Source organism: Strongylocentrotus purpuratus, unplaced genomic scaffold (genome assembly GCF_000002235.5).
Source record: "Strongylocentrotus purpuratus isolate Spur 01 unplaced genomic scaffold, Spur_5.0 spur5_scaffold_17, whole genome shotgun sequence".
NCBI classification, from domain to species: Eukaryota; Metazoa; Echinodermata; class Echinoidea; order Camarodonta; family Strongylocentrotidae; genus Strongylocentrotus; species Strongylocentrotus purpuratus.
In genome coordinates, this window is record NW_022145602.1 from 3,235,851 (window position 1) to 3,261,684 (window position 25,834).

The 25,834-nt window shown below is 36.5% G+C and overlaps 1 protein-coding gene and 1 long non-coding RNA gene across 2 annotated transcripts in view; one reads left to right on the forward strand and one right to left on the reverse strand.

Annotated features, from left to right (window-relative positions):
- Window positions 1-668: 668 nt before the first annotated feature.
- Window positions 669-25,834, reverse strand: part of LOC115925149 (tenascin-N-like) — a 28,343-nt gene continuing 3,177 nt past the window's right edge. The window contains exons 3-15 of the mRNA XM_030988465.1: window positions 24,808-25,077; window positions 23,943-24,221; window positions 11,878-12,150; window positions 10,624-10,887; window positions 7,526-7,822; window positions 6,930-7,030; window positions 5,718-5,871; window positions 5,105-5,274; window positions 4,507-4,618; window positions 3,903-4,163; window positions 3,133-3,411; window positions 1,736-2,002; window positions 669-963 (exon numbers count right to left, since the gene is read on the reverse strand). Coding sequence (XP_030844325.1) covers window positions 671-963; window positions 1,736-2,002; window positions 3,133-3,411; window positions 3,903-4,163; window positions 4,507-4,618; window positions 5,105-5,274; window positions 5,718-5,871; window positions 6,930-7,030; window positions 7,526-7,822; window positions 10,624-10,887; window positions 11,878-12,150; window positions 23,943-24,221; window positions 24,808-25,077 — 3,020 coding nt within the window. The 3' untranslated portion in view covers window positions 669-670. The remainder of the gene's footprint in view (window positions 964-1,735; window positions 2,003-3,132; window positions 3,412-3,902; window positions 4,164-4,506; window positions 4,619-5,104; window positions 5,275-5,717; window positions 5,872-6,929; window positions 7,031-7,525; window positions 7,823-10,623; window positions 10,888-11,877; window positions 12,151-23,942; window positions 24,222-24,807; window positions 25,078-25,834) is intronic.
- Window positions 14,811-15,834, forward strand: LOC115925150. Its single transcript, XR_004064565.1, has 2 exons — window positions 14,811-15,103; window positions 15,726-15,834. It is a non-coding gene; the product is annotated as an uncharacterized LOC115925150 (long non-coding RNA).

A 25,834-nucleotide genomic window follows, 5' to 3' on the forward strand; every position in this document is an offset into this window, starting at 1 on the left:
CAAGAAGGAGAAGAAGGAGAAAGTAACACTTTAAATTTGTTAATTAATCTATTAATTTTATTTACACAGGGTATCTCTGTCATTTAATCAAAACTGTTGTTCTGAGAGGCCCTTTACAAATCAAAGACTACGAAGTCGAACGAAGTGGAATACTATACAAACATAACATATCATTTTTTTACAGCATGATATAAACATGAAAAACAGGACTCATAATAGTACTATGACTCATAATATAAACAATTCATCACAAGACTCTGAGCTGTGCAATGAAAGGGGAATGTCACCCTGATAGTTAGTTGGTTTTAAGAGAAGCAGGACCTCATTACTCCCTAATCTAAATCAGTTCATCGGCTCTGGAAGATAAATACATGACCCACGTTTGGTGGGAATCTATCAATCGGTTCTTGAGATAACGCGATCATGACAACAGGACGTTCAGACATATGGTCAACCTGAAAACATGCCTCAGGCTACTTCGTTGCGGAGGCATGAAACAACTATCACACTGTGCAAGAGAATTTATCCAATAGAAAGTATTTACGTAAGTGTTGTGAATGTAAGAATTTCAGTATCGCTGGAGGCAACAACGGGGGGGGGGGGGGGGGGGGGAATGCAAATAACAGCATCACTGAACACAATGATTATCAACTATTCTGATAGAAAGTCTTTACTTACGTGTAGTGAATGTAATAATTTCAAGATCGCTAGAGGCAACACTGGACTCTGCTTGGAGAGTGACGTGATAGTCTGTGTTAGGTATGAGACCGGTAAGCTCTATTTCAGGGCACGCTTCTACTGGGATCAAGACATCGATGCCGATAGGCGTGCCCGCTCCTGCTCCGGTACCTTGACGATTAACCCTGATACGGAAGAACTTCAGGATGCCACCAAGCAGGTTTCCAAGAAGGCTGACAGCGGATGGAGAGCGACGATTAACAGTGAACGTAGGTCGTAAAGGTTCTGACGAAAAAAAAGTAGAAAAGAAAGCAACAACAAAAAAACGTTTGTAAGGCATAAACATCTGGAGGATGTGTCATCTTTTGTTCATAAAAAGATAATATTTGTTTGATTCAGACCGAGGATATAGAAACAAACTCAAAGCCTTTCTTAGACAGTACTGATTTTTGTTTTAAAATCCTAGATAAAGGCAGAACAAATTGTAAAACTGCTTCTGAATAAAAAAACGAAATGTGGAGTGAAAAGGGTTGCTATTGTGTAAATTACAATTATACAATTACTTTTTGGAGAAGCATCTATTTGGAGGTCCACCTAGCATACCGGTACCTACTCAAGTGTGAATGAGGCCGACATGTAATTTGATTAATTCTATTTATACTCTATTAAATGTACATGCCTGCTCCATACACAGATAGTATACATGCTCTTGGTATTCTCTCATAAGGCAAATTCATGAATTCAGAACAAATGGAAAATGGGATAGGAAAAAAACAATGAAATCAAAATACAGTACACACCCTCTTCAAGTAATTGTACATCTACATATGAAATAGTTTAAGTTACGCGTAAGAAATAATATAAAATGATATTACTGAGAGCATACATCTGTATGGATAGGTCTCGTATAAGGATGAAGAGACAACAACATCACTTCAAAGAACAGTGAATTTTTAAGAATGAAGATGATAATGATGTTACCTGAAGTATGCGGGTCACATACAATATAAGAATTACTTGCAGGTCATATAGAAGAATGAAAATAAAAATGAATTACTTAGAGTGTAAGTGGTGGATGCAATCTGAGCACGGTTTCCTGAAGTGCGGACAGCCGTCAAGATCAACGTGTACGTTTGGCCCGGCATCAGGTTCATAAGGGTGACCGATGGCGCATCACTAGGACTAACAAACTCAGAATTAGAGGTTGCTCCCTCTTTATCTTCGATGTAGATAAGTTGGTATTTCAGGATGTCATTTCCAAAATCATTGGCCCAGAACAGCCTTAGATTTCTTCCAGTTTCTGCCACGTTGATGATCCTAGGTTCTGTAGATTCATGAGGAATACAAAAAGAGAGGCATGAAAACAACAATGGCAATAAATACATTATGTACAAATATTTATTGTATCAATTCTATCAGAATTGAAAAAGATACTGTAATTGCAATTTTAAAGTGTACCAATTGCAAAATTATATTTTTCTTTGTACATATGGGTTAATATACATGTTGCCTTAATATATTCAGAATATGAGGTTGTAATATTACCTCTAAACGGAGATTTCACAAGTCTATTAAAGCTCAAGTCCACTCCAAAAATAACTTACTTTCAATAGAACCAGAAAAATCAGACAAACCAATCAAAAAAGATTTGAGCAAAATCGGATAACTAATAAGAAAGTTATGAATTTTTAATGACATGAACAACTTTGAAAATCACTACACAAATTGGCAACTCACTCATGAGTCTGTGACGTATGGTCCTCACTATTCACTTATTATATTTTCTTTATATTGCTAATGTAAATTTCCTATTTTCACCCTAAGAATCCTCTTTCTTCACACCAGCATCCAAGTCACATTGTTAGTAATATTTGTTTATGTGTGGATGCACAAATAAAGAGTAATTTATGTCCAGTTAAATCATGAGGAATTGAATTTTGATAAACTATTTATATAAAAATCAATAATTATGAAATACAATATTCAGAAAATAGTATCAATTCTTCAAAATTCACAAAAGTTTTTGTGAAATGTCATGCACGCAATATGATACAAATGATATAACCTGGGCAAAGGCATGGGGAAATCGGGAAAAGGGAAATTAATGGGATTAAACTATATAAAGCAATTGATAAGTTGTGAGGACATGACGTCACAAACTGATAACCATCTTGGCAAATTGTGTTGTGATTCTCATTGTTCCATAGTTTTACATACTTTTTCAAAGATTCATAGCTTCCTTATTAGTTATCCGATTTTGCTCAAACTTTTTTTGATTGGTTTGTCTGATTTGTCTGCTTTTATTGAAAGTAAGTTATTTTTCGAGTGGACTTGCCCGTTAAACACTCAAAGATACCTCAAAATAGCTATGCGTATTACACTTTACGTCATCATAAAATATATGCTGCAGTTTGGCAGCATCGTATCTGAACGAGGCTTAGGATCTTCACTTACGGGTGGTGAAATTAGTTACTGCAGGTATGCTCCTTTGTTCCAAGTCCTGAGCCCTAACAACAGAAATGATTCTCATAGAATAGTCAGTAGCAGGCTCAAGGTTTTCAAATGTTTGAGTAAGCTGAGAGGGAGGTACGATTTGAGCAGGCATCTCTGATTCTCCTGCTTGCCTCAGGTAGATGTCATACTCATCCACGTTGCCAAGACCCTGAGACCAGGACACGGTGACGATGGACTGAGAAATAGAGTCTGTAGACAGACTCCTGGGTGCAGTAGGCACTGTGAGGAAGATGGAAGGTCAAAGGTCATCAAATCAAGGTCAGCAATGTGAGAATGTGGGATTAACAAAAGATTTGTTGAAACTAAATTGTTGAAGCTTGGGGATTCTCTAACAATGTTGTCTGATCAGTAACTGCCTTGTTCATTATTCACAAATGTTGACTAATCAGTTATTATCTCCAGGATTCTTTACACATGTTGACTAATCGGTAACTATCTCTAGGATTCTTTACACATGTTGACTAATCAGTAACTGTCTCTATGATTCCTTACATATGTTGACCAACCAGTTACTGTCTAGTGGATAATTTCCCAAAGTTGATGAACCAGTACATGTCTCTAGGATTCTTCCTTTACACATGTTGACTAATCAGTAGATGTCTTTCAGATTCTTTAAACATGTTGACTAACCAATAACTTTTGCTAGGAGTCTTTACATCTGCTGACTAACCACTTACGGGCTACTGAATACTATATTCATATTGACTAACCTGTAAGTGCAGTCTCTATATCCTGCTCACTACTTCCAGTCACTGTAATCCTGATGGTATAGAGTGTGCCGGGTGTCAGGCTAGTGAAGATGATAAACCTAGACTGGGATAATGCTCTGCTGGTGCTATGCACCACGTTCCCTGCATCTGACACCTCGATCACGTAACTGGACGCTGTCGGACTTATAGAAGCACCCCAAGATAAAGCAATACTTGTGCTTGTTACGGTTTCGATCACAATCTCAGCTGGGCTGTAATTCACTGATATTGGAAGAACCATGGAAACAGTGTGATTGTTTCTATTGCAAACCTGGAACCTTTGTACTTGTATATCACTGAATATTATGTAAAACAATCATTTGAGCTAATTATTAAAAAAATGTGTTAATCTATAGTATCACAATCTAAAGAGACCTATATTTCAAAAAGAAAAACTTATTAATTCAAAACAGGTTTACAATTGCTGTGATGAACCTCTACTTTCACTGCAGGGGTTTTAAATATTTGATACTTTTGATCAATCATTTCTCACAAAGTAATTTTGTCTGAATGCTTGATGAACAAAACTGCTATTTTCTGCTATGCTTAGATGATAATTATTTACCTGTAGAGGCTTCAAAAGTAGAAGAGCTTATCTCTTGATCACTACCAGAACCAGAAAATGATGTCACGGTAATGATGTACTCTGAGAGAGGACTCAGCCCTGTAAGTCGTACCTACAAAATAAACCATAGTTGGGCAAATAATTTGAAATGAAATTATGATATCATGTAATTTCATGATGCCTTAAAAATGATAGCATGCTTTGGTTAAATCCAGATTGCGTACTTTAAAGAAATGCATGCTACACAAAAATGAAATTATACATATGGGAGGAAAGAAAGAGAAAGAGAGAGAGCAATAGAGATAGCAACAGATAGCAACAATGAACATGAAAGGGCTACATCGAGGAGAGAGTCTGGGTAGGGAAGGAGGAAAAGATAGTTAAAGCCTTAACGATAAAAATAGAGGGTCAAAGAGAGAAATAGAGAAAGAGGGGTGGGGGAGGAGAAGGGACAGAGTGGGGGATAGTCGGGATAAGAGATGTGGAAGGAATGAGCAGGATAGAGAGAGAGAGAGAGTGAGAGAGAGGGGAGAGAAGGAGAGGGAAGGGGTAAGCAGAGAAAGAGAAACAGAGAGAAGAAGATGTCAAGAGCTCTTACCATTGGATTTGACGGATCACTGACATAGAACAGATCAGATATTTGATAAGGATCCTCCTTGAGTTGGTAGAAAGCATAGTAGCCATCCACATCTCCAAACACAGGATCCCAGGACAAAGTCAACGCCACTGCCTCCGGCACGACATCAACATCACTCACTGCACTTGGTACTAGGGATAAAAGAGAATAATAGTAGTTAGTAGTAATGTTATCATTATAATAATAATAGCGATTGTTTGTAATGCACCATGTCCGTCTAAAGTTACACTTCTGATGCAATTGTGAGAAATATGGTATAATTGTAGGCATACAGGAAGGCTGTATCTAAAAAAATCCTAAACAACCTGTAGAATAGCTTAAAACTAATTCTCATTAATTGAATACTTCAAGAATGTAAAATGGTAAAGGGACATGTTAAAACATCGTAAACAATCTAAAGAATAGCTTAAAATTAATTCTCATTAATTGCATACTTCAAGAATGTAAAATGGTGAAGGGACACGTTACAACATCCTATAAGTGTATATCATCCACTGAGAGCACAAAGAGCATTACCTCCGTGTCAGATTATAGTTAATGCCCTCCTGCCTCTGAACAACAGACAATGCCTTACATGTTCTTTGTTCAACTGTATCACTTTGCCCAGTTCCCGTTGCAGAGACTTCGATCTGATAATTCCTTCCTGGTACCAAGCGATGCTCAGTTCTCTCATAGTCCCCATTGACGTTGGTTACTGATGAAATCTCCACACCTGTCACCTCAGACACCTAGTCAATAATAGTAATAATAATAATATTAATAATAACAATTATAGTAAAACTAATAACAATAACAATAATAATAATTATAGTAATAATGATAAAAATACTATTACCACTAATAATGATAATAACAAAAAAGAAAAATAATACAAAATAGCAGTAATACTAATACTCACAATAATAAGAATGATAATAATAATAATCATAATAATAACAATGATAATAATAATACTCATAATAATAATAATAATGATAATAGTAACAATAATAATAATCATCACCACTATAATCATAATGAAAATAACAATAATGACAATAATAACAATCATAGTAATATTGTTAACAATACTTCTACCACTATTAAAAATTATAATGATGATGATGATGATGATGATAACGATCATAATAATAATCATCATCGCAATCATAATAATCATGTAAACGATACTACTACGAGAATTATTAATAATAACAATTATAATAATCATAATAACAGTCACATTAATTTTGACAATGTATCAATGCAAGAGCGTACTCTGTTTTAAAGGTTATAGGAGATGGTGATGGTGGTTATTTTACCTGACTGCTAAAAAAGCATAAGTGCTTGTAAGTAAGCACCAGACGGCCAACGGCTTTAGGTCCTCTCCGATGGACCTGGTAATGAGGATTAATGCCTTACCAAAGGGCACTAGCGCATCGACTTGGCTTCAAACCCGGGTCACCGGATTACAAAACCACTGCACTAATGACTGAGCTATCGCGCCTCCTCTACTCAAAATTAGACCAGGAGCCAGGGTTATTAAACTACTTAAACTACTACAACAAACTTTAACAGCAGACAAATATACATTTAGATGTGCAAAACAATTCCAAAATACCACTTATAGATTGTTTGTTGCTTTCAAGTTTTGAAATTATACAGAAGAAAGTATAAACTTTCAGGAAATGCTAAAAGTTCAGTTTCTACCATCCTGACCAAACGCTCCTTTATTGAGCTCGAACTGAAAGTCACACCATGCGACTTTCTGGTGGTTTTTTAGGTGCCTGGACACATATTATCTTACCCGTGTGACGTAGCTTGAGGCTCCAACAGCCGGCTGCCATTCAATGGTAAACGAAGTCTGATTCACAAACTTGGCTACGATGTTCAGACTAGATGTACTCACTGTAATCAGAGAAAGAACATTTACATGTATAAAAATGCAATCATAAAAAATAAATTGGCAAATGACTATATCTCCAGGTTTTGTTTTTTTTTACTCAAGGGGGGCTTGAGTAAAACATTAAAAAAGGGTGGGGGAAAAAGGCATCTAAAATTCCTCCCCTTTTGAGTAATAAAGGATATTGGTAAAAAATACAGAAAATGAGGAAAAAGAAGGGAAAAGAAGGAGAAAATCTGTGAAATATGGGTAAAATCAAGGGAAAAAATTGGGTTATTATCAGGCCTGCTGATCAGATGTTGATCATAACATTTTCCACACATCTTTCTTCTCTGTGATCCTAGTACATTCTTGCTGCCTCGTTCCACTCAATGTTTTAATTCCCAAATTAACTAAAATATGCCTACAATAACCCTGAGTTATTAATATTATAACGAGCCTTACAGAATTACCCGGGATCGCAAGCCTTCCAGGGAACCCTGTAATCTGTTACGACTTACTTGTGGTACCGAGACTTGTCACAATGTTACTGCGAGTCGTCACATCATCATACTCCACAAATGAAGAGATTTTAATGCTGTAGGAAATGCCTGGAGTCAGTCCCTTAAGGGTTACAGATTCCTGATGACGGGGTAAGAAACTGGTAGCAGGGGTGCGACCAAGCTCCGTTGAAAAACCAGTCCCTTCGTACTCCAAGATGTATCCAAAGAACTGCTCCTGGCTAGGTGGAGACCAGCTCAGTGTAATGGTGGAGGTCGTCTCCTCCGTTACTGCTACATTGCCTGGAGGCTGAGGGGCTACAAAAATACAAAGTCATGTGATAATACATGATGAACATATATTTCCATGTGCATGTATGTTAAAAGTCTATACTCTCTACCATTTTGTAATAAATTTGGTAGACCATACAAGAAGGAGACATCCCGGTAGCAAACTGCTGTAACAAGCAAAACGTGAGGGGTATGACCGACTTGTGTGAGTATGGGTAATCGTCCTGGTCGACCTTCTTGTGGTGGGGACTGTTAATCTGTTGACTCGTACAACAGGGAGCACTGACCAGGGTGGCTAGGAGAGGAGTGTCTCGTCCACCTAGCTTTTGAGCGAAACTGTTCCACAATGGAAGTACACACAAACAGCACCAGGGTTTAAGCCCCTTCCTCTACTAACCTGCCAACTCAGCCCTTGGTCCTGCAACAAGCAGTGAATAATGATGCAACAGCTCCAAAGCCTAACGGGGGAGTTGTTACTGATGAACCACCAACAAGGAAAGCACCACTTCTAACAACAAAAAACCAGATTGGAATTGGGACATGGAATGTCCGTACACTGCTCCAACCTGGAAGCTTAGACATATTGCTACATAATGCTAAAAGGATGTCACTGGGAAATCATTGGCATTGCAGAAACCTACTGGACAGACATGGGAGACTTCACCCATGATGGACACAGAATCCTATGCTCAGGGACCATAATACAGGTCTACGCCCCAAACACATCCAACAGTGAAGAGGAAATGAAGAAATTTTGCAACCTACTACAAGCAACGACAGAGAAAGCTCCAAGAATAGACATTCAAATGGTAATGGGTGACCTAAATGCGAAGGTAGGATCAGACTTCAAGAAATGGAACCAGGTTATAGGTCAATATGGACTTGGGGAGGCCAATCCCAGGGGAGAAAAGCTTCTTAATTTATGTGCAGCAAACGAACTGATCATCACTAACATGCTCTACAAACAAAGCAAAGGAAGCCGCCAGTGGACGTGGGAATCACCTGACCAAAACACCCATAATAAAATTGATTTTATTATGATCAACAAAATCTGGGCATCAAAAGATATAGGCTGCACAACAAAGGTAAAACTGTACAAAGTCCTGGTGTTGTCTATTGTGTTATATGGTGCAGAAACATGGACATTAAAGAAGGTCAATGAAAATAGATTTCACACTTTTGAGATAGCATGCCTCAGGAGAATCATAGGTTTGACCAGATTTGACAGGCTAAGAAACACACACATACGAACACAACTTAGCATGGAAGAAACCATCATCGACAGGGTTGTCACAAAAAGACTGAGATACTTTGGACATATCAACCGAATGGATCCAAATAGATACCCCGACATCCTTCTCAACGGAAATGTACATGGCAAACACCCAAGGGGAAGACCATGCAGCTAAGAGATGGACAGACTGCATCAAGGCGGACTGCAACAACAGACAACTAGACTCCCTGACTAAAGCTACTAGGCTAACTAAAGATAGGAAGGTGTGGCAAGCCATTGTGAAGCAGAAGCCATCATACATCCCAGTGATGGTGTGGACGGCTTAAGTCAGTAAGTCACATGTATCTTAATATGAAATGAATATAAAGTTCTATTTGAGTTTTAAAAACAACAGCTTGACAACATTCACAAATGAATGGATTGCTGGAAGGTATGTGGAAGGTAGTGGCATGTAAAGAGGCGTCCGGTACACAAAATTCATAATGGTTTATAATCACACACTTTATTGCACACAGGTAGGACAACATCGTTATCTAGATTAGGCACAATAGTACCCAAACTGTAACTTGGATACAAGTAGTAAGTACAATTCATCTGTTTATAAAAGCCAGAAGGGTGTTTATTCTGTGTTACAGTATATAAATTATCGCTTTTCTTGCTCCAAACCAACAAATTCTAATCCAATGATATCAATGCCAATTAGGGTTTAGGAATCTGGATGCCTCTTTAACCCTATTTTAACTGGGCTATTTCAGACCAGGTTTTTACTGGGGGGGGGGGGGGTCAATTTGACCCCCCCCCCCCAAGATCTCGGCCGTTTCACTGCCGATCGCCGCGAAAATTTGCATACATGTCAAGTGAAGTGTATAGAATACTATGGTAATTTCAATTTTTTGAAAAATTCACTCATTTGCATATTTATGGTAATTTATACAAATAAGGTCATACAATTTACATTTTTGCCCATAAATCATACATTATTCATATTTAAGCATTCTTTTTCACAACATATATTTGTTAGACCATTTGGAATAACAATACAACACAAAAAATTGGAAGAGCCAGGTTATTCCTTATGTTATCTCTTGTTTTGATAATTTCTTATGTATTTCATTGTTTTTTTTAACTTATGTATTTTATTGTTTTTGTTGTTTTTGTTCTTTTATTTCATCTGTAAGTACAATTCAACTATTTTGACCCCAAAACAAACACCTAAACTTTAAACAAGACTAAATAACCAATGTTTTATCTCTTTTTAGGAAAAATGACATTTCCATATGTTTTGTACACAAATCACCAAAATTAACGATTTTCGGGCTGACATGCGAAGACAAGAGGTCACGTGACTTTGTAACTATACTTCGGATTTTCAACAAATTTTTTTTTTAAAAGATGCGTAAGACTCAAAAGAAAAAAGTCATGAAAGGAAAATTTTATATCTGCCACGACTTCGGAGTAGTCGCAAAATTTCTACAGGGGGGGGGGGGTCAAATTGACCCCGCCCCCCAGTTAACGTAGGGTTAAGTGCCACTGTATAACGTACCTACATTAACTGTAATATACAAACGTAAAGAGAATAGAAGAGAATGCTTACTCGTGACATGGGAGACACTGCTGGACAGGAACTGAACATTGGTGGTAAGGACCGAGAAGAGACGGAAGGTGTATTGAGAACCAGGCATCAGTCCTGAAATGGAGACAGGGCCAGGTATACCGGTCCTGATGGGAGAGATTGGGTCACCGTTGTTGGGGTCATAGGTCAAAATGTACCTCTGAATAGATCCCGCTTCTTGGTCCCAGTCTAGGGAGACATCAGACGTGGGATCGGGTATAGGTTGTAGGGCTAGGAGAGCAGACCCTGGCATATGCAGAACAAAAAAGAATGAATTTACTTCATTTCAATACAATTGTTTTATCTTAGCTGCATAAAGACAGGTTTTTGAAAATGACAATAAAATACAAAGAAAATAACATTAATACGATACAGATAAATATTGTGCTGGATACAACAGCAACCAACAAAGAAAAAAATGCAATTATTACTAAGGGCAGCAATAATGTAATTCAATGTTATGAAAGAAAGATAAATAAAACTTGAACTTGAACTTAACTTCAACATGATAAACCACTGTGGTATATGACAGTGTGTTGTGTGTACTAAATAAAAAGCAAGCGGGGATGACAAAGTTCATGTGAAGCACTTACATATCTGTGCGGGTGAGCCTACATGCAAGTACGCTTAAACTTCTATTCTGAACCTTTTGGCATTTGTGAACAAACATTTGAAGGCTGATTCACCAAATATTTAATATAAATTGTATTTTGCTGCTTGTAAGTGTCAGATTACATGGTGATGTAGATATACAGTAGGTTTGCGGGACTACACACCCCCAAAAAAGATTACCGAGTCAGAGTCCTTTTTGTATTTTGTTGAAATAAAAACGTTAAAACAAATTTTTCTGCATGGGCCCATTACAGATATCATGACCCCAATTTTCAATGTCTTTCACACAGAGAGTACATGTCTGTGCACCATCTCCACTCCTTGGAAAGAGTATAGTAAACATTTAGTGACGGCTTTGTACAATAACACATTCTCAACTCGAATGCTGATAGATCGTATAATATACTGCTTTGCATGCATCATAGAGGTTGGGTGGTCCGCGGTTTGAGTCCCACCGCGACACTAATGATGCTCTAATGGCAGCTAGGCTAAAGCCGGGGTAATAATGTCAAAATTTTGAAGTGTATAGAGACGTTTAAACGTGATATGTGCTATACCACTAATGAATACTATTTGTACACCCTGTACTCTAGGCATTGACTGGGTATAATCACTAGCACTCACTTGTAGTAACAGTCAACTCCAGAGGCTCACTGAAGGTGTTTAGTCCAGCCCTGGTGCGTAGCAGAATGATGTACTCGGTGGCTGTACCAAGGTTTTCCAGGACCAAACTGTTCTCATCTGCTGCTAGGTCAGGCAAGGTGACCTTAGCACCATTCTCTGGGGTATAGGAGAGTTCATAGCTATCAAAGTTGCCTGATGGAGGACGAAGCCAGGAGAGAGAGATCTCATCTGCTGTGACCAGAGTATCCACGAAGCTGGATGGTTGACGAGGAACTGTAGGATAGTAATAATAACAACAATAACAATAATGATACTACTACGAATAGTAATGATAATACAAAAAGAACAATTATAATAAGAAAAAAAAACGATAATAATAATAATAATAAATTACATTCATACAGCACTTAACGGTAAAACAAAGTTTTGGGAAATTTTTGAAAATTGGGTGGATAGTGATTCTTTACAATTTTGATATATTTAGATGCCCTTGTAGATGTATTATACGCACTAGAAAATTTAGCCCCTAAAACACTTCTGCTTTCGACAAAAATTGAATATAAAAATTTACTGGTGCTCCTGGTAAATTTTTATGAATTTCAAATAGCGCCAACAGCTGTTCAATGGTAGCTGCGACCATGAAAATCTCAGAATATGTAGCTGTGATATATAATTTTTGAACAGGAATAGCAAATCGGTCGATTTTAGTCCAAAAACATTGTTTTATTGCTTAATTAATATCTTGACCTTGAGAGGGAGCTATACAACATAAAGAGTTTATCAGAATGCAGAATGATGTACTTGGTGGCTCTACCAAGGTTTTCCAGCGACAACGATCACTGAATATTGTAGGACCACATAGGCTTCCAATATGTTCATTTGAACCAAATTCATGACCCCATACCAAAATTTTGTATTACCTTTAAAGTAGATATTCATTGATTTTAAAAACTAACTTCATTTCATTATTGCAAAGTTGAAACTTTGATTCGACAAGTTTATCAAAATTCAATGCTTGGAAACATTCAAAATAATGATTATTATAAATTACAAAACGCTTAAATACAGCCCCGGCATAGCACCTGAAGAGCTCTCCGAATGCTGCTGAGATGTGTGAGATCACAGTATGGACATGACTTGCACAAGCAGACCATGTCCCATGACATCTCACACATTTTCAGTGCCTGTGTTTTCATCTTATCTTGAGTTCTTTCTCTTACTTCACTACCGTCAGGCTAAATGTATAATCTATGGCCCCACTCTAAACCCCGCGCATGGTTTTATTTTGATGACAAATGCAGCGATACAAAAATAAAGGAATCTGTCGCATCTAAACAAAATAAGACGCCATTGTATATTCAGCTGCACACACCGGGGTATGTTCTGCGTTTCAAGAGGGAACAAATGCCGTCTTTAATATCATTCCGGGGCTTTTCAATTTGAAAGTCTGATTTCGTTGATTGTTAATTAACCCCTATCCTGTGTATTTACAAGCAAAAGATTTTATTTATCAGAAATCGGGTCATATCCCCTTTTGAATGGTTTGACATGCCATTACATTTATATACACTAAACCCCATTATAATTTGAGAAATAAGAGCTTTGCAATTATATTCATTCTCTATGGGATGTCGTCTGCTTGGGCAGTGTTGGTCCATATAGTGACGTCATTAAAACATCGTTATTTTTCCGGCGAATCTCTCGTATATCCCAGCTGCTATGGAGGTAGTTGTATTTCTATTTTTATAAATCACCCGATATGTAGTTGACCTAAAACTTGTCCGATGGCCATCTGTAAGCTTACCAGTTTCTAGTGATACATTAGTTGACATATTTGTGATCTTCTTTAAATTTCACCTTTAAGATAAGCATGGTTTTGGCAGCCTTGTTCTAAGAGAGCCTTGTGATTTTTGTTACAATCAAAAACAAATATAATAAAAACATACTATAACAAACAAAACAATAAAAGAGATATATGCATATTCATACTTATTACAAAACAATTACAAATATCTTGCAAACACACTCAGCCATACTCGCTCACTCACACACAATGCAATGCATTTTAAAGCATATTATAAGAGAGAGAGAGAAAGTGTGTGAGAGAGAGAGAAAGAGAAGAAGAGAGAAGAATATTAAAAAGAAAAAGGAAGGAGAGGAAGCACATGAAAAATGTGAAATATGAGATTAAAACTTATAGTCCTACCCAGTTTTACTAATTAATAAATAGTTCCCTTTTGCACAAAACTTTAAATCTAGACAAAGTTGAACTTGATCTTATATCCTTGTGAATCATTCCATTTGCTTATTCCCACATTTTGAAATGATTTCAGTGCATGGGTGGTACAGGGAGTTTGTGTAATAACATTTTTTGCCTAGTGTTAGGTAAATAAACGGATGAATTACTAATAAACATATTTTGAAAAAATGTGTGGAAGATTACCCGTGTGGAAATGACACATAAAATATACAAGTATTAAGTGATATCAGTTCTTGGACAGGAAGAACCTTCATTCTGCTAAATAATAGTTTCATATGAGAATTATACATTGAATATCTTGAAATTCGAATTGCCCTCTTTTGATGTATTTTCATTTTGTTTAGATGAGATGAATATGAATTTCCCCACACTATATTGCAGTAGGACAAAGGGGGTAATACTATTGAGTTGTATAATAAGATTAGCACATTTTGGGGAATGGTAAATTTTAATTTTGATAATATTCCAATGCTTGTAGATACTTTCAAAGTTACATTTTTAATGTGGGTCTTCCAGTCCAGGAATTTGTCTTATAGTAACACCAAGAAAGGATACTGAATGTACACATTGAAGGACTATGTTGTTAAATATCTATGTTTGGTTTACAGTTTTTCTTATATAACAGCACTACTTTTGCTATTTTAAAAGCATCTGGAAACACACCAGTTGTCACTACATAAGGATGTAGTGAAGAAATGTGCATTTCTTATATAGTTTGAAGAGTCTTATTATGAGACTACCAGCGTCTTAATATGCCTACCAGCATATCTTGGGGCTATTGTTTACTTTAAGATTATACTACTAGTCACAGAGACAGGAAGTTCTTTGTTCTTCTCCACCTATGTTCTGGGAGAAGCAAACCCCAGTCATTCTGAATGTCAAAGTGATGCAGTAAGGTCCAAGTTACATAACATTGCAGCAGAAAGTTTTTAGTTATTTTGTGGAACAAACTACAGGCCCAATTCGGTAAGAATACGATATCTATTTCTATATATGTTATTTGATATATACTAGAATGCTAGGATGTATCTTAATATAATCTCAGTTGAGTTTGGTAGAATTTTATAGGAGTTTCGTAAAGATGATGTTAGATGTTGTACCTAGCTTTTAGGAGTAGACAAAGAGATGAGTGTGTATAATGTATAGTGTAGAAAGCCGAGTTCTTTGTCTTTGTCAGCAGAAGTTACAGTACATTTAAGTGTTTCAAAGTAGTAAAGATTCTGCTACTATGTAGATGATAACTTGTTTATTATATATATAGTTCATGTCGAATATAGAGCAAAACTAAGTGTTTAGGAAAGAAACAATTTTCTTTGTTAGTTATTTAGCATAGGAACTTAAGTGACGAACCGCGTCTGAATGCGGCCCTGTTTACACTCATGTACCTTTGCTTGTGTGTACCGTTTAATAGTTTACTGCATAGTTTCAATGCAGGGTGTGTTCACATAGATATTTAATCCAGTTTAACTTTAATCTTGTGTTATATATTAATGTGTTGTAATCAGTATCTTTAATTTAGCTATAGGGTTTTTATATGCTTACATGCTGAAACATTTATTTATTATTTGTTTGTTTATTATCATTACAGATTGTTATCTGAAGGTTTACCGGAGATAGTAATTAACCTGAAGGTTTTACCGAAGATATGAAAGTGAAGTTACGAGTTGCTGAATAAAACAGAAGTTGGTTGGACTTTAGCAAATTGTTTCCAGTGTTAATTTTCATCGGTGTGCCTTGTGAATAACAACAGTTGGATTTTATTGTTAGACGAAACTCCTTCATATAAAGATTTATGAAGGCAGCCACACCAGTGGTTAATGATTTGTTGAATATGTCACATAATGGTTCCACACAACAAAAGATTGCTTCTTTCACTACCCGAGGAGATATGTCATCACAGCCACTTGCTTTAGATGGATTAAACGAAGCACAAATCTTTGTTAATTCATAACAGAAGTTGGCTTTAAAAACATGGAGGCAATATGTTGTGAACTGAGATATTTTTCATAATTCTTATGTAATCATGGAATGGAATTTGATTACTTTTTGACCTATACTAGCGAAATATGAATTAAATTCCTAAACAATCTGTTCACGCAAGTAATATTTATTTTTACCACATAACATTTTACATGGACAAACATTTTGCTTCTTATTACCAATATACTATTAATTTCATTCCAGGTCTTTTTCATATTTCCTTTACATTTCTGAAAGATATCATAAAAATATTGTTTTTTAGTACTTCTTATAACAGATGTTAGTTTATTTTTAAACACAGTATATTTCATTAAGGAATTCTGATTTGGTTTGTGTAGATAATTTGTAGATATGCTTTATAAAGACGATTTTTCTTCTTTACAGAATTAAATATACCGTTTGTAATCCATGGTTTACAGAGTTTATACCTAGTTTTGTTTTCATTTACTAAAGAAAAACAGTCATTATACAAAGTGGTAAATTTCTTTGCAAAGTAACCATAACTAGCATTTGCATCACAATTTTTATAAATGGCAGACCAATCGATCTGTAATAATCTTATTTTGAATTTGTGCATGTTATGATCAGTTATCAATCTCCTTTTAACTTTAAAAATGTTATATACTATGTGCTCTTGTTCTTTTGTCTTTACTTTAATCAAACAGTATATTGGGAAGTGATCCGATAAATCAGTATATAACAAACCAGATTCAATATTTTCATGAAAAGAATTCAGGAAGATATTGTCAATTAGAGTACCAGATCTTGAAGTAATTTGTTAAGGTTTGGAAATAATTGGCTACATGTTATATGTGAACACGGTTTCCAAAAACTCATTTGTCTCATTATGGGAATAATAATTAATATTATAATCACCCATCAGATATACTTCTTTTTCTCCTTTTTCAAATACATCCAAACTTGTCTTAAGTTTATCATTGAAAGATGATATTTCAGTATTAGGTGGTCTGTAGACACATCCAATTATCCTAGATTTATTTTTTGTTTCCTTCACTTCAATAAAAATTACTTCAATCTCTGGTGAACATAAAGACATATCCTTATGGAAGACATAGTCAATACCATTTTTCACATAAATTGCAACTCCTCCTCCAGTTCTGTTAAAGGACAACTCCACTCCAAAAGAACTTACTTTGTAGAGGTGTTGTGGTCGAGTGGATACGTCGCCGGACTGTCGATCACAAGGTCCGCGGTTCGAGTCCCGCCGCCGCACTAATGTCCTTTGGCAAGACATTGATCTACATTTGCCACACTCCACCCAGGTGAAGTAAATGGGTACCTGGTAGGAATTTATTCCTTGAAGTGCTAGAGCGCCGTATGGCAGCCGTGCTAAATCCAGGGTAATAATCGGGAGCGCCAGGAGGGTCAAATCTGACTGACATGAGCGCTATACAAGAACCCACTATTATTATTATTATTATTATTACTTTCATTAGAAGCAGAAAAATCAGACAAACCAATCAAAAAAATAAATTAGCAAAATTGGATAACTACTAAGAAAGTAATGAATTTTTGAACAAGTATGTAAAACTATGGAACAATGAAAAGCATAAGACAAATTGGGAACTCACTCATCAGCCTGTGACATCATGTCCTCACTATCCACTAATTATTTTCTTTATATTGATAATATAAATTTTCCTATTTTCCCCCCTAAGAATCTTATTTCTTCACACCAGCATCCAAGTTAGAATGATAGTAATATGTTTTTGTGTAGATGCACTAGTATAGAGTTATTTTTTCCAGTTAAATGATGAAAAATGTGAATTTTAATAAACTATTTATATACAAAAATATACATACACTGCCTTGAGAGGTTCTGGTTAAAACTATGTGCAAGAGGTGACTCCAATAGTACTATTTGCTGAGGGGTGCAGCCCAGAAGCAAATGGTACTTTTGGAGTCACCAAGGCCCATAGTTTAACCAGTACCTCGAATAGAAATTTTAAAAAAAAACATTTTTGTGAAGAAAAAAATTTAGAACAAAAAAAATGTCAATTTTTATCTAAATAGATTTAAAATATTTTGTTTTCATTAAATTAAAATTCGAAAAAAAAAATTGATTCAATTCAAAACAAAAATTCACATTTTTTTGTTCAACTCCCAAATAGTAAACCAAAATAGTAAACCAAAATAGTACTCTCATAAAGTACTTTCTAAAAATAGCTCAAATATATTTGGTCATGTGACGAGCTCTCAACCAATCAAAAGCCAACAAATTTTTGATGCAGGATATAATGTGAAATGTCATGCACCCAATATGATACAAATCATACAACCTGGGCAAAGGTATGGGGGAATCAAGTTTTGGGGGATAAAAAGATAAATTAATGGGATTAAACTATTTAAAGCAATTGATAAATAGTGAGGACATGATGTCACAAACTGATAACCCAATTGGCAATTTGTGTAGTTATTTTCATTGGTTGCGGCGCAATCTCCGAAAATGTCGAGGGGGGCCTCCCAGGCCCCCCCGCCCCCCAGTACAGTAAGGGTTAAGGATCGTTGGTTGAATATGCATGATTTCGTCACGACTGGTGTTCAATGAACCAATGAACATCCCCAAATTGCTGAGGTGAGATGCTTATAGGATACTTTATAGGACAGAATGGGCATTTTGCCATTGAAAATGGGACACACACATTTTTGGAAAATCGTATTTTATTGAGGAAAATCATACTGTCATATTTGCTTCTAAAATTCGTACTAAATACTGCTTTTGTGTGCAAGAAAACTTGAAAATGGCTCAATCAAATGCCTTGATAGGCAAATGGACAAAGCACAATAAGGTTTTTAAAATTGACCTTGACTGATGACGTCATCTAGGCGCCATTTTGTGAATATTTCTGAAAATCAACTCATGATCATATCTTCATAACAGAAAGTCATTTCTCATTCATATTTAACCCTTACTGCCTGGGAGGCCCCCCCCCCCCTCGATATTTTTGGAGATTGCGCCGCAACCGCTCGGAATTTTGAATTGTTGTTTCATGACTTTTTTTCCCTTAAGTCGTACGCACATTTTGATACCTTTTTCGTCAAAATCGGATATACCTGTCAGGTGTTACATAACAATTAGTTTGCGCATGTCATCAAAAAAGTGTTATAATATAGTATTAATGACTGCTTTGAGAGAAATAGTTGTTTTTATTCGCTCAAGGGAAGGTTAGAATTGTGCTATTGCCCGAGGCGTGCCGAGGGCAATAGCCCAATTGTAACCTTCCCGAGAGCGTATAAAAACAACTATTTCTAGAATATTAAAGCAGTCATTAATACTTTTATATGCCGAAAAAATTATGACACCACCTTGGCCTTTTTCTAGTTTATCTGCACGGTTGTTTGTAATGAATGTTTCTTTGAGAGTAGACTAGATCTAGATCTAGATTCTAGATAAAATCTAGTCTAAGCAAGATATTTTTACAATTTTGGGGGTGGGCTGGCCCTGGGGGGAATATGGAGAAAAACCTGCGCTTTCATATGACACTTCACTTATTGAGTATCACCTTCAGGATCACGAGCAATATTAGTTTGAATCTCTGGTAATTAAAACATCGACCAATCTAGCATGATCGAATGCGCAATGGCCAATGGAAGTGCATAGGAATGTGTGTAATCTCTACGGGAAGGATCTGCGTCTGTCCGTGACGTACAAATCACTACAATCACCAGCATCTGGTTGTCGCGTACTAGAATCTAGATCTAGGGCTACTGAAAAAAAATTATGGAAGATTTCACATACCCTTTTTGGTGTTCTTCCTGTCAGCATGTCTCGCACTTGATCCTCATCCAGAAGTTAAAATCTTGGGAGCATTTCTTCAGCCATTTTGGCCGAGTACTAGTACAGTCGGTCGTTTTTGCTGGCAGCTACTAGGGAGTCGGGCTAACTCGCCCCAGCGAGATATCCCGACATGATTTATCGATAGAGAGATACCAGTAATCTGCTAATTAACGGCCAGGACGAAAGAATGTGAACAAATATCAGCCATATCGTCTAAAATGTACAATGAGCACAAACATATACACATTGGTATCACTCGATCGATGAATCGTGTCGGGACATTTCGACCCAGTCTTTGATGCTGGGGCGAGATGTCCCGTGGGGCGAGTTAGTCCGGATTCGCTGCTAGTTGTATTACAAAATTGGTAAAATATAGCGACCAATTCTTCGCACACGTACGGTATCCTCGATCGCTCAAACCATTTTTTAACATGTAAACCTAAGGGGTAACCATGGAGACTGACCTATTTTCCCGGTAACCATGGTTATTGGGATTTTAGAACTGTTTTAACCATGGTTACCGGGAATTTTACAGGAACAGTTAAAGTTTATGAAAATTTCGACCAATCAGATGGCTGGATTTCTTAAGTGAGGTATATAATTGCATATATTCATGTACAAGCAGAAATGTGAAGATATGAATTGATATCAAATTGCTTTTATATGTTTCTCAAAGTTACTTGATGTATTTAAGAACAAAAGAATACATTAGAAATAAAACAATAAATTTAATAAGAAATAAAAAACAATAAAATACATGAGAAAATAATTAGTTGAAAATCGCATCAAATTTGCATAAATTATCATTATTTATTACATCAAATAACTATTTTGTGTTAGAAAAGAAGTTTCATTTGAATAATGAGTTTCAACATTCAAAAAGTAGAGTCTGACAATTTTTGTTACGATTCTAGTCCCCTATATATATTATCAGATTTGATATTCATGAATGCGTATTCATAGTTTATGCAAATTAACCAATGCATTTTCAAATATCATAAAAATAATGAAACCTCATGAATTTGAGATGAAGGAAAAATTTATTCAATACATTTTTAAGATTCTTCACAATTCTACGGACAAATATGTAGTTTTCTGTAAAATGCATAAAATTAGCATTTTGCATAATTAATTAACTAATTAACGACAAAAATTTGCATATTAGGAAAAAACTAATTATACCATCTTGTTCCTTACGTAAATATCTACAAACATGCAAAGTTTTGCATTCGTCGGACATTCGACGGCCGAGATCAGTCAGAGAGTGCTCGAAATAGCGTAGTACAGTAAGGGTTAATCATGATCAAGGTATCTGTCTGGTCAATTTCAGGTCAATAAACGCGCGTGCAAAATTTTAACATGCTCCAAATCATCTCAAATTCATTTTGCATATGTTTAAGGCCATTTTGAGCATTTTATAAAAAATCGCGCACACACACATGCACGCTCATTTTCGCACGTAACACCATGACATAACATAAAATCACCATTTTTTTCTTTCATGATATTTCCCACATTCTTTCAAACAATTTGATACCGTTTATCTCTTTTGGAAGAGAAAATATCAAAAAGTTTGGGTGCAGCCTATGCGGCGAAAGAGTAAAAAAAAAAAAAAAGTAAGTCAAAACCAGCACGAATTTGCACATATGGGACTACTAACGGTACAATAACTATACCACTATGGTACAGGACATTTCCACACATTTTACCGACAATTTTATCTTGCATTGTTGACAAGAAGACAAAAATAAACTTCCAAAAACAACATCTGCCGATAGATCTTGATCTAAGTTAGTGCCAATGCATTGCAACAGTAAAAGAAGGGCCCGTTTAACGGAGCTGCCGCGAAGCATCCAGCACGCGAAGTCGCTATTTTCAATCCATTTCAATACACAAGAGAGAGGCGCAATGTATACATCACAGAAAACTACATGGGCTAGCATCAGTGCGGGATGGCCGAGCGGTCTAAGGCGGTGATTTTAGTCAAATCATCTGTACGCAAGAGATCACATCCCGTCTTCGACAAAAGTTAATTTTTTTCAAATTTTGATAGAGTATGAGTCAGATATGATTTTATGTCTCGTTTGGCCATTAAAAATATTCTGACGTCATCATAATAGCCTTCAAACTCTAAATACGAATTTGCATATTATGACGTCAGCACATTTATGGAAAATTGATTGTATCTCTGTAAATATTGATTGATTTTCTTCCAAATTTCGATATGTTGTAGCTAAGACAATACTCTACAAGCGCAGTTACCACAATTTTTCATTTTGATGAAGTCATCATAGTAAAAATGTAAATTAAAGGCCACATGTCAGAAATTTCTGAATTTGCGTGTTATGCCTATGGCAGGTGAATATCAAATACTACCAGAACTGTCTATCGTTAAAAAACAAAAGAAGATTAGGATCGTGGGTTCGTTGAAATAAACGGTCGCCCTCAACTCCATATAAAAATCTTGTAAAGGCTGCACAGTATACTGTCATGAAGTTGAGACTGTATAAGTCACATGATGCGTTACTATCGTCCGCTAACAAACGTTGAACCAGTCGGAGAAATACATCCCGCGATCAGGTGACCTGAGCACATTAAGGATTGGAATGGCGCGACTTTGATTGGTCAATGATCCGTGGCTCATTATGCATTTATCGGAAGATTGAGTTGACTCGGTCCGGCGATCGGGGGATTGGAAGAATCACAAAAACTTTTGAAAGTAGCTCATGGGTCATCAAAATGCCCGTGGCCATATAAAACGGGCTCATTAAGTGGACTATACGTATATGGTCCTATATGTACATCATTACCCCAATATACTCAAGATGGTGTGCTCAATATACTGGTACTCATAATTTTAACTAGATGGAACTGATGCCTCCACCATAGAGCAATATTACAAACGAAACAGAAGCAATTTAAACTAAATGGATGTTCGACTACACGCAGTTGAAAATGATGCCTCCGCCATAGAGCGATTTTACAAACCAAAACGGAAGCAATTTAAACTAGATGGATGTTCGACTACACACAGTCGAAAATGATGTCTGTAATCCATTAACAGGTTCTCAGAATATTGTCATAAATATTTTTTATATACATGTATGACCATTTGAACTTTGACCTCATGACCCTAACATCTAATTAGTTCATTGGCTCTGCAAGATATATACACTGTACATGTCCCAAGTTTGATAGTAATCCATCTGTCAGTATTGACAATACGATCACAAGCTATTTTTGCATACATAATAAGCCCTGTGACCTTTAACCTTTGACCTCTTGACCCCAACATCTAATCACTTCATTAGCTATGCAAGATACATACATGACCTTTATAGTTTGGTGGCAATCCATCAATTGGTTCTTGAGATAACGCGATCACGAGCTATTGCATATTGCATACATAATTAGCCATGTGTCCTTTGACCTTTGACCTTGTAACCCCAAATTCAAATCAATTCATTAACTCTGCAAGATACATACATGACCCAAGTTTGGCGGTGACCCATGAAAATGTTCTTGAGATAACGTGATCACAAGAACGTGACGGACGGACGGACAACCAGAAACATAATGTGAGTGATTTTGTAGGAATCAATTACTTTCAGTCCTCTAAAATCATCGTCATCATCATTGTTTTTTGACGGTCTCTTTTATCAGGCTTCAGCGGCCACCTGACTGAGGCCTGATTCTATCACATCGTCCCCTTGGAACCAGACTAATATTCAATGCTGTACGTGTACAAACAATTTAGTCTCTGTTTATTGTTTCATATTTCACGTTTTGATATTTTACAATGTTTTCAGAATACACAGTAAAAACAAACATGAATTCTATTGTCAAAGGGAAGAAAAGAATGTGAGCAGCCCATATCAATTTCTTTACATGCAGTATTAATTAAAATGAACGGAACTAACAGAAGATTGAAATCTGAAGAGCCTACAGTCAATTAAAGCTACACCTGTGAGTTATAAGGCCCAATTAATGTTGCCAGTGTGAGTGTGGAATCACCCATGGACATACTTGTGTACTGTGTGGCTCCGATGGAGGTGACTGCCCGAACAGTTCCCAGAGCATCCACCATGCAACAATACCGAGTGCCTGGCACCAGACCGTCGATGGTGTAGTCGGTCTGGCTAGGATCGTCCACCGTGATGTCCTGGACTGACCCGTTGTTGGCAGTCTCCCAGTAGCTGACCATGTAACTGCTGACGTCCAAGAGAGTGATGTCTGTCCCCCAAACTATGGAGAGTGTGGTGGTGTTGAAGCTGGTTATGTTGACGTGGAGCTCAGCAGGTGGGACTACAGGGAAAAATAGGTCATGGTTAATATCAGGTTGTATGATGGGGGTTATTTTCATGTACTATAATTATTTTTTTTGTGTGTCACCGTCTGTTTCTGCACGTTTATACATATTTATACATATAAATGACTGTACCAACAAGTACTCTTTAAATTGTTGTGATATTTAAAGGGTTGTAGTGATGGTGACTGCATGTTTCATTACTAACAGAAGGCAACAATGATGTTGATCTTTTCTCAGATGATTTCTTGGATGATTTTGTCCCACCAAGAGCAGAACATGAGAATCAGATATTTCTAAAATGAATGTAATGACAAGTAGCCTTGTGTGTGTAATTGTTTTTTTACAGACGTGTATCAATCAATCAATCAATTATGATTATTTACGTCCGAGGACCGACTTTTAACGTCACCATCATAAAGACGTGACTCAGTTTCGAACCTGCGTCCTTGACTGAATCAGTTTATAAGTTCCATTGTTATCTGGATTACAGGCGCACGCCACAACGCCCCATTGTTTCTGTTGTCTTTTGTATAAGGGGTAGGGTGACTGCGACGGTTTCTTTACAATTCGCAATATACTTACATAAGGTGACAATGGTAGTGAACTTCTCGCTAGTGATCTGGTCAGTCCCCGTGCCAACGACAGCAGTGAGTGAAATCAGATACTCGGCTCCTGCTTCCAAGTCTGACAGCGTTCGTTCCATGATAGCTGGTCCAAGCTCCAGCGTGTTGGTCTCGCCATAAGCCCAGCAGAGCCTGAAACCTTGATGGCTGGTAAGCGGTGCTTTCCAGTCGATGGTGAGACTCGTTGTTGTGATGTCAGAGAGCATGATGTCGGTTGGTTTATCTGGGCCTGGAATAATGAGAACGAGAAATACACAGAATTAACCTGATTGCCTGATTTCACCTCACTTCAGATTACTTATAGAATCTCAATGCCATTAAACACTAATATCTCTAATTCATATGGGGTATTGCCTCGACAAAAACTTAATTTATTAAATGTAATATTCCTTTACACTTTTACATTGATGGTTACATCTGATTTCATGTGTACACAACTGTAAATGTTTTAAATGTTTGTTATCTTTATTTCAATTTTCTATAGTATTTTTCTTTACTTTTAAAGATAATACAGTTTTGGGAAATTTTGAAAATTGGGTGGATAGTGATTCTTTACTATTTTGATATATTTGCATGCCCCTGTGGATGTATTATAAGCACTAAAAAATTTAGTCCCTAAAACACTTCTGCTTTCAAGAAAAATTGAATATAAAAATTTACCGGTGCTCCTGGTAAATTTTGATAAAATTTCAAATAGCGTCTACGGCTGTACGATGGTAGCTGCGACCATGAAAATCTCAGAATATGTAGTTGTGATATATAGTTTCCAAACGGGAATAGCTAGCTGGTCGATTTTAGTCAAGAGACATTATTTTATAGCTTAATTAATATCTTGACCTTGAGAGGGAGCTATACAACATAAAGAGTGTATTATTTACAATTTCATAACTTTAGACTCGATTTCAACCGCGACAACGATCACCGAGTATTGTAGGATCGAATATATGCTTCCAATATGTTCATTTGAACCAAATTCATGACCCCAT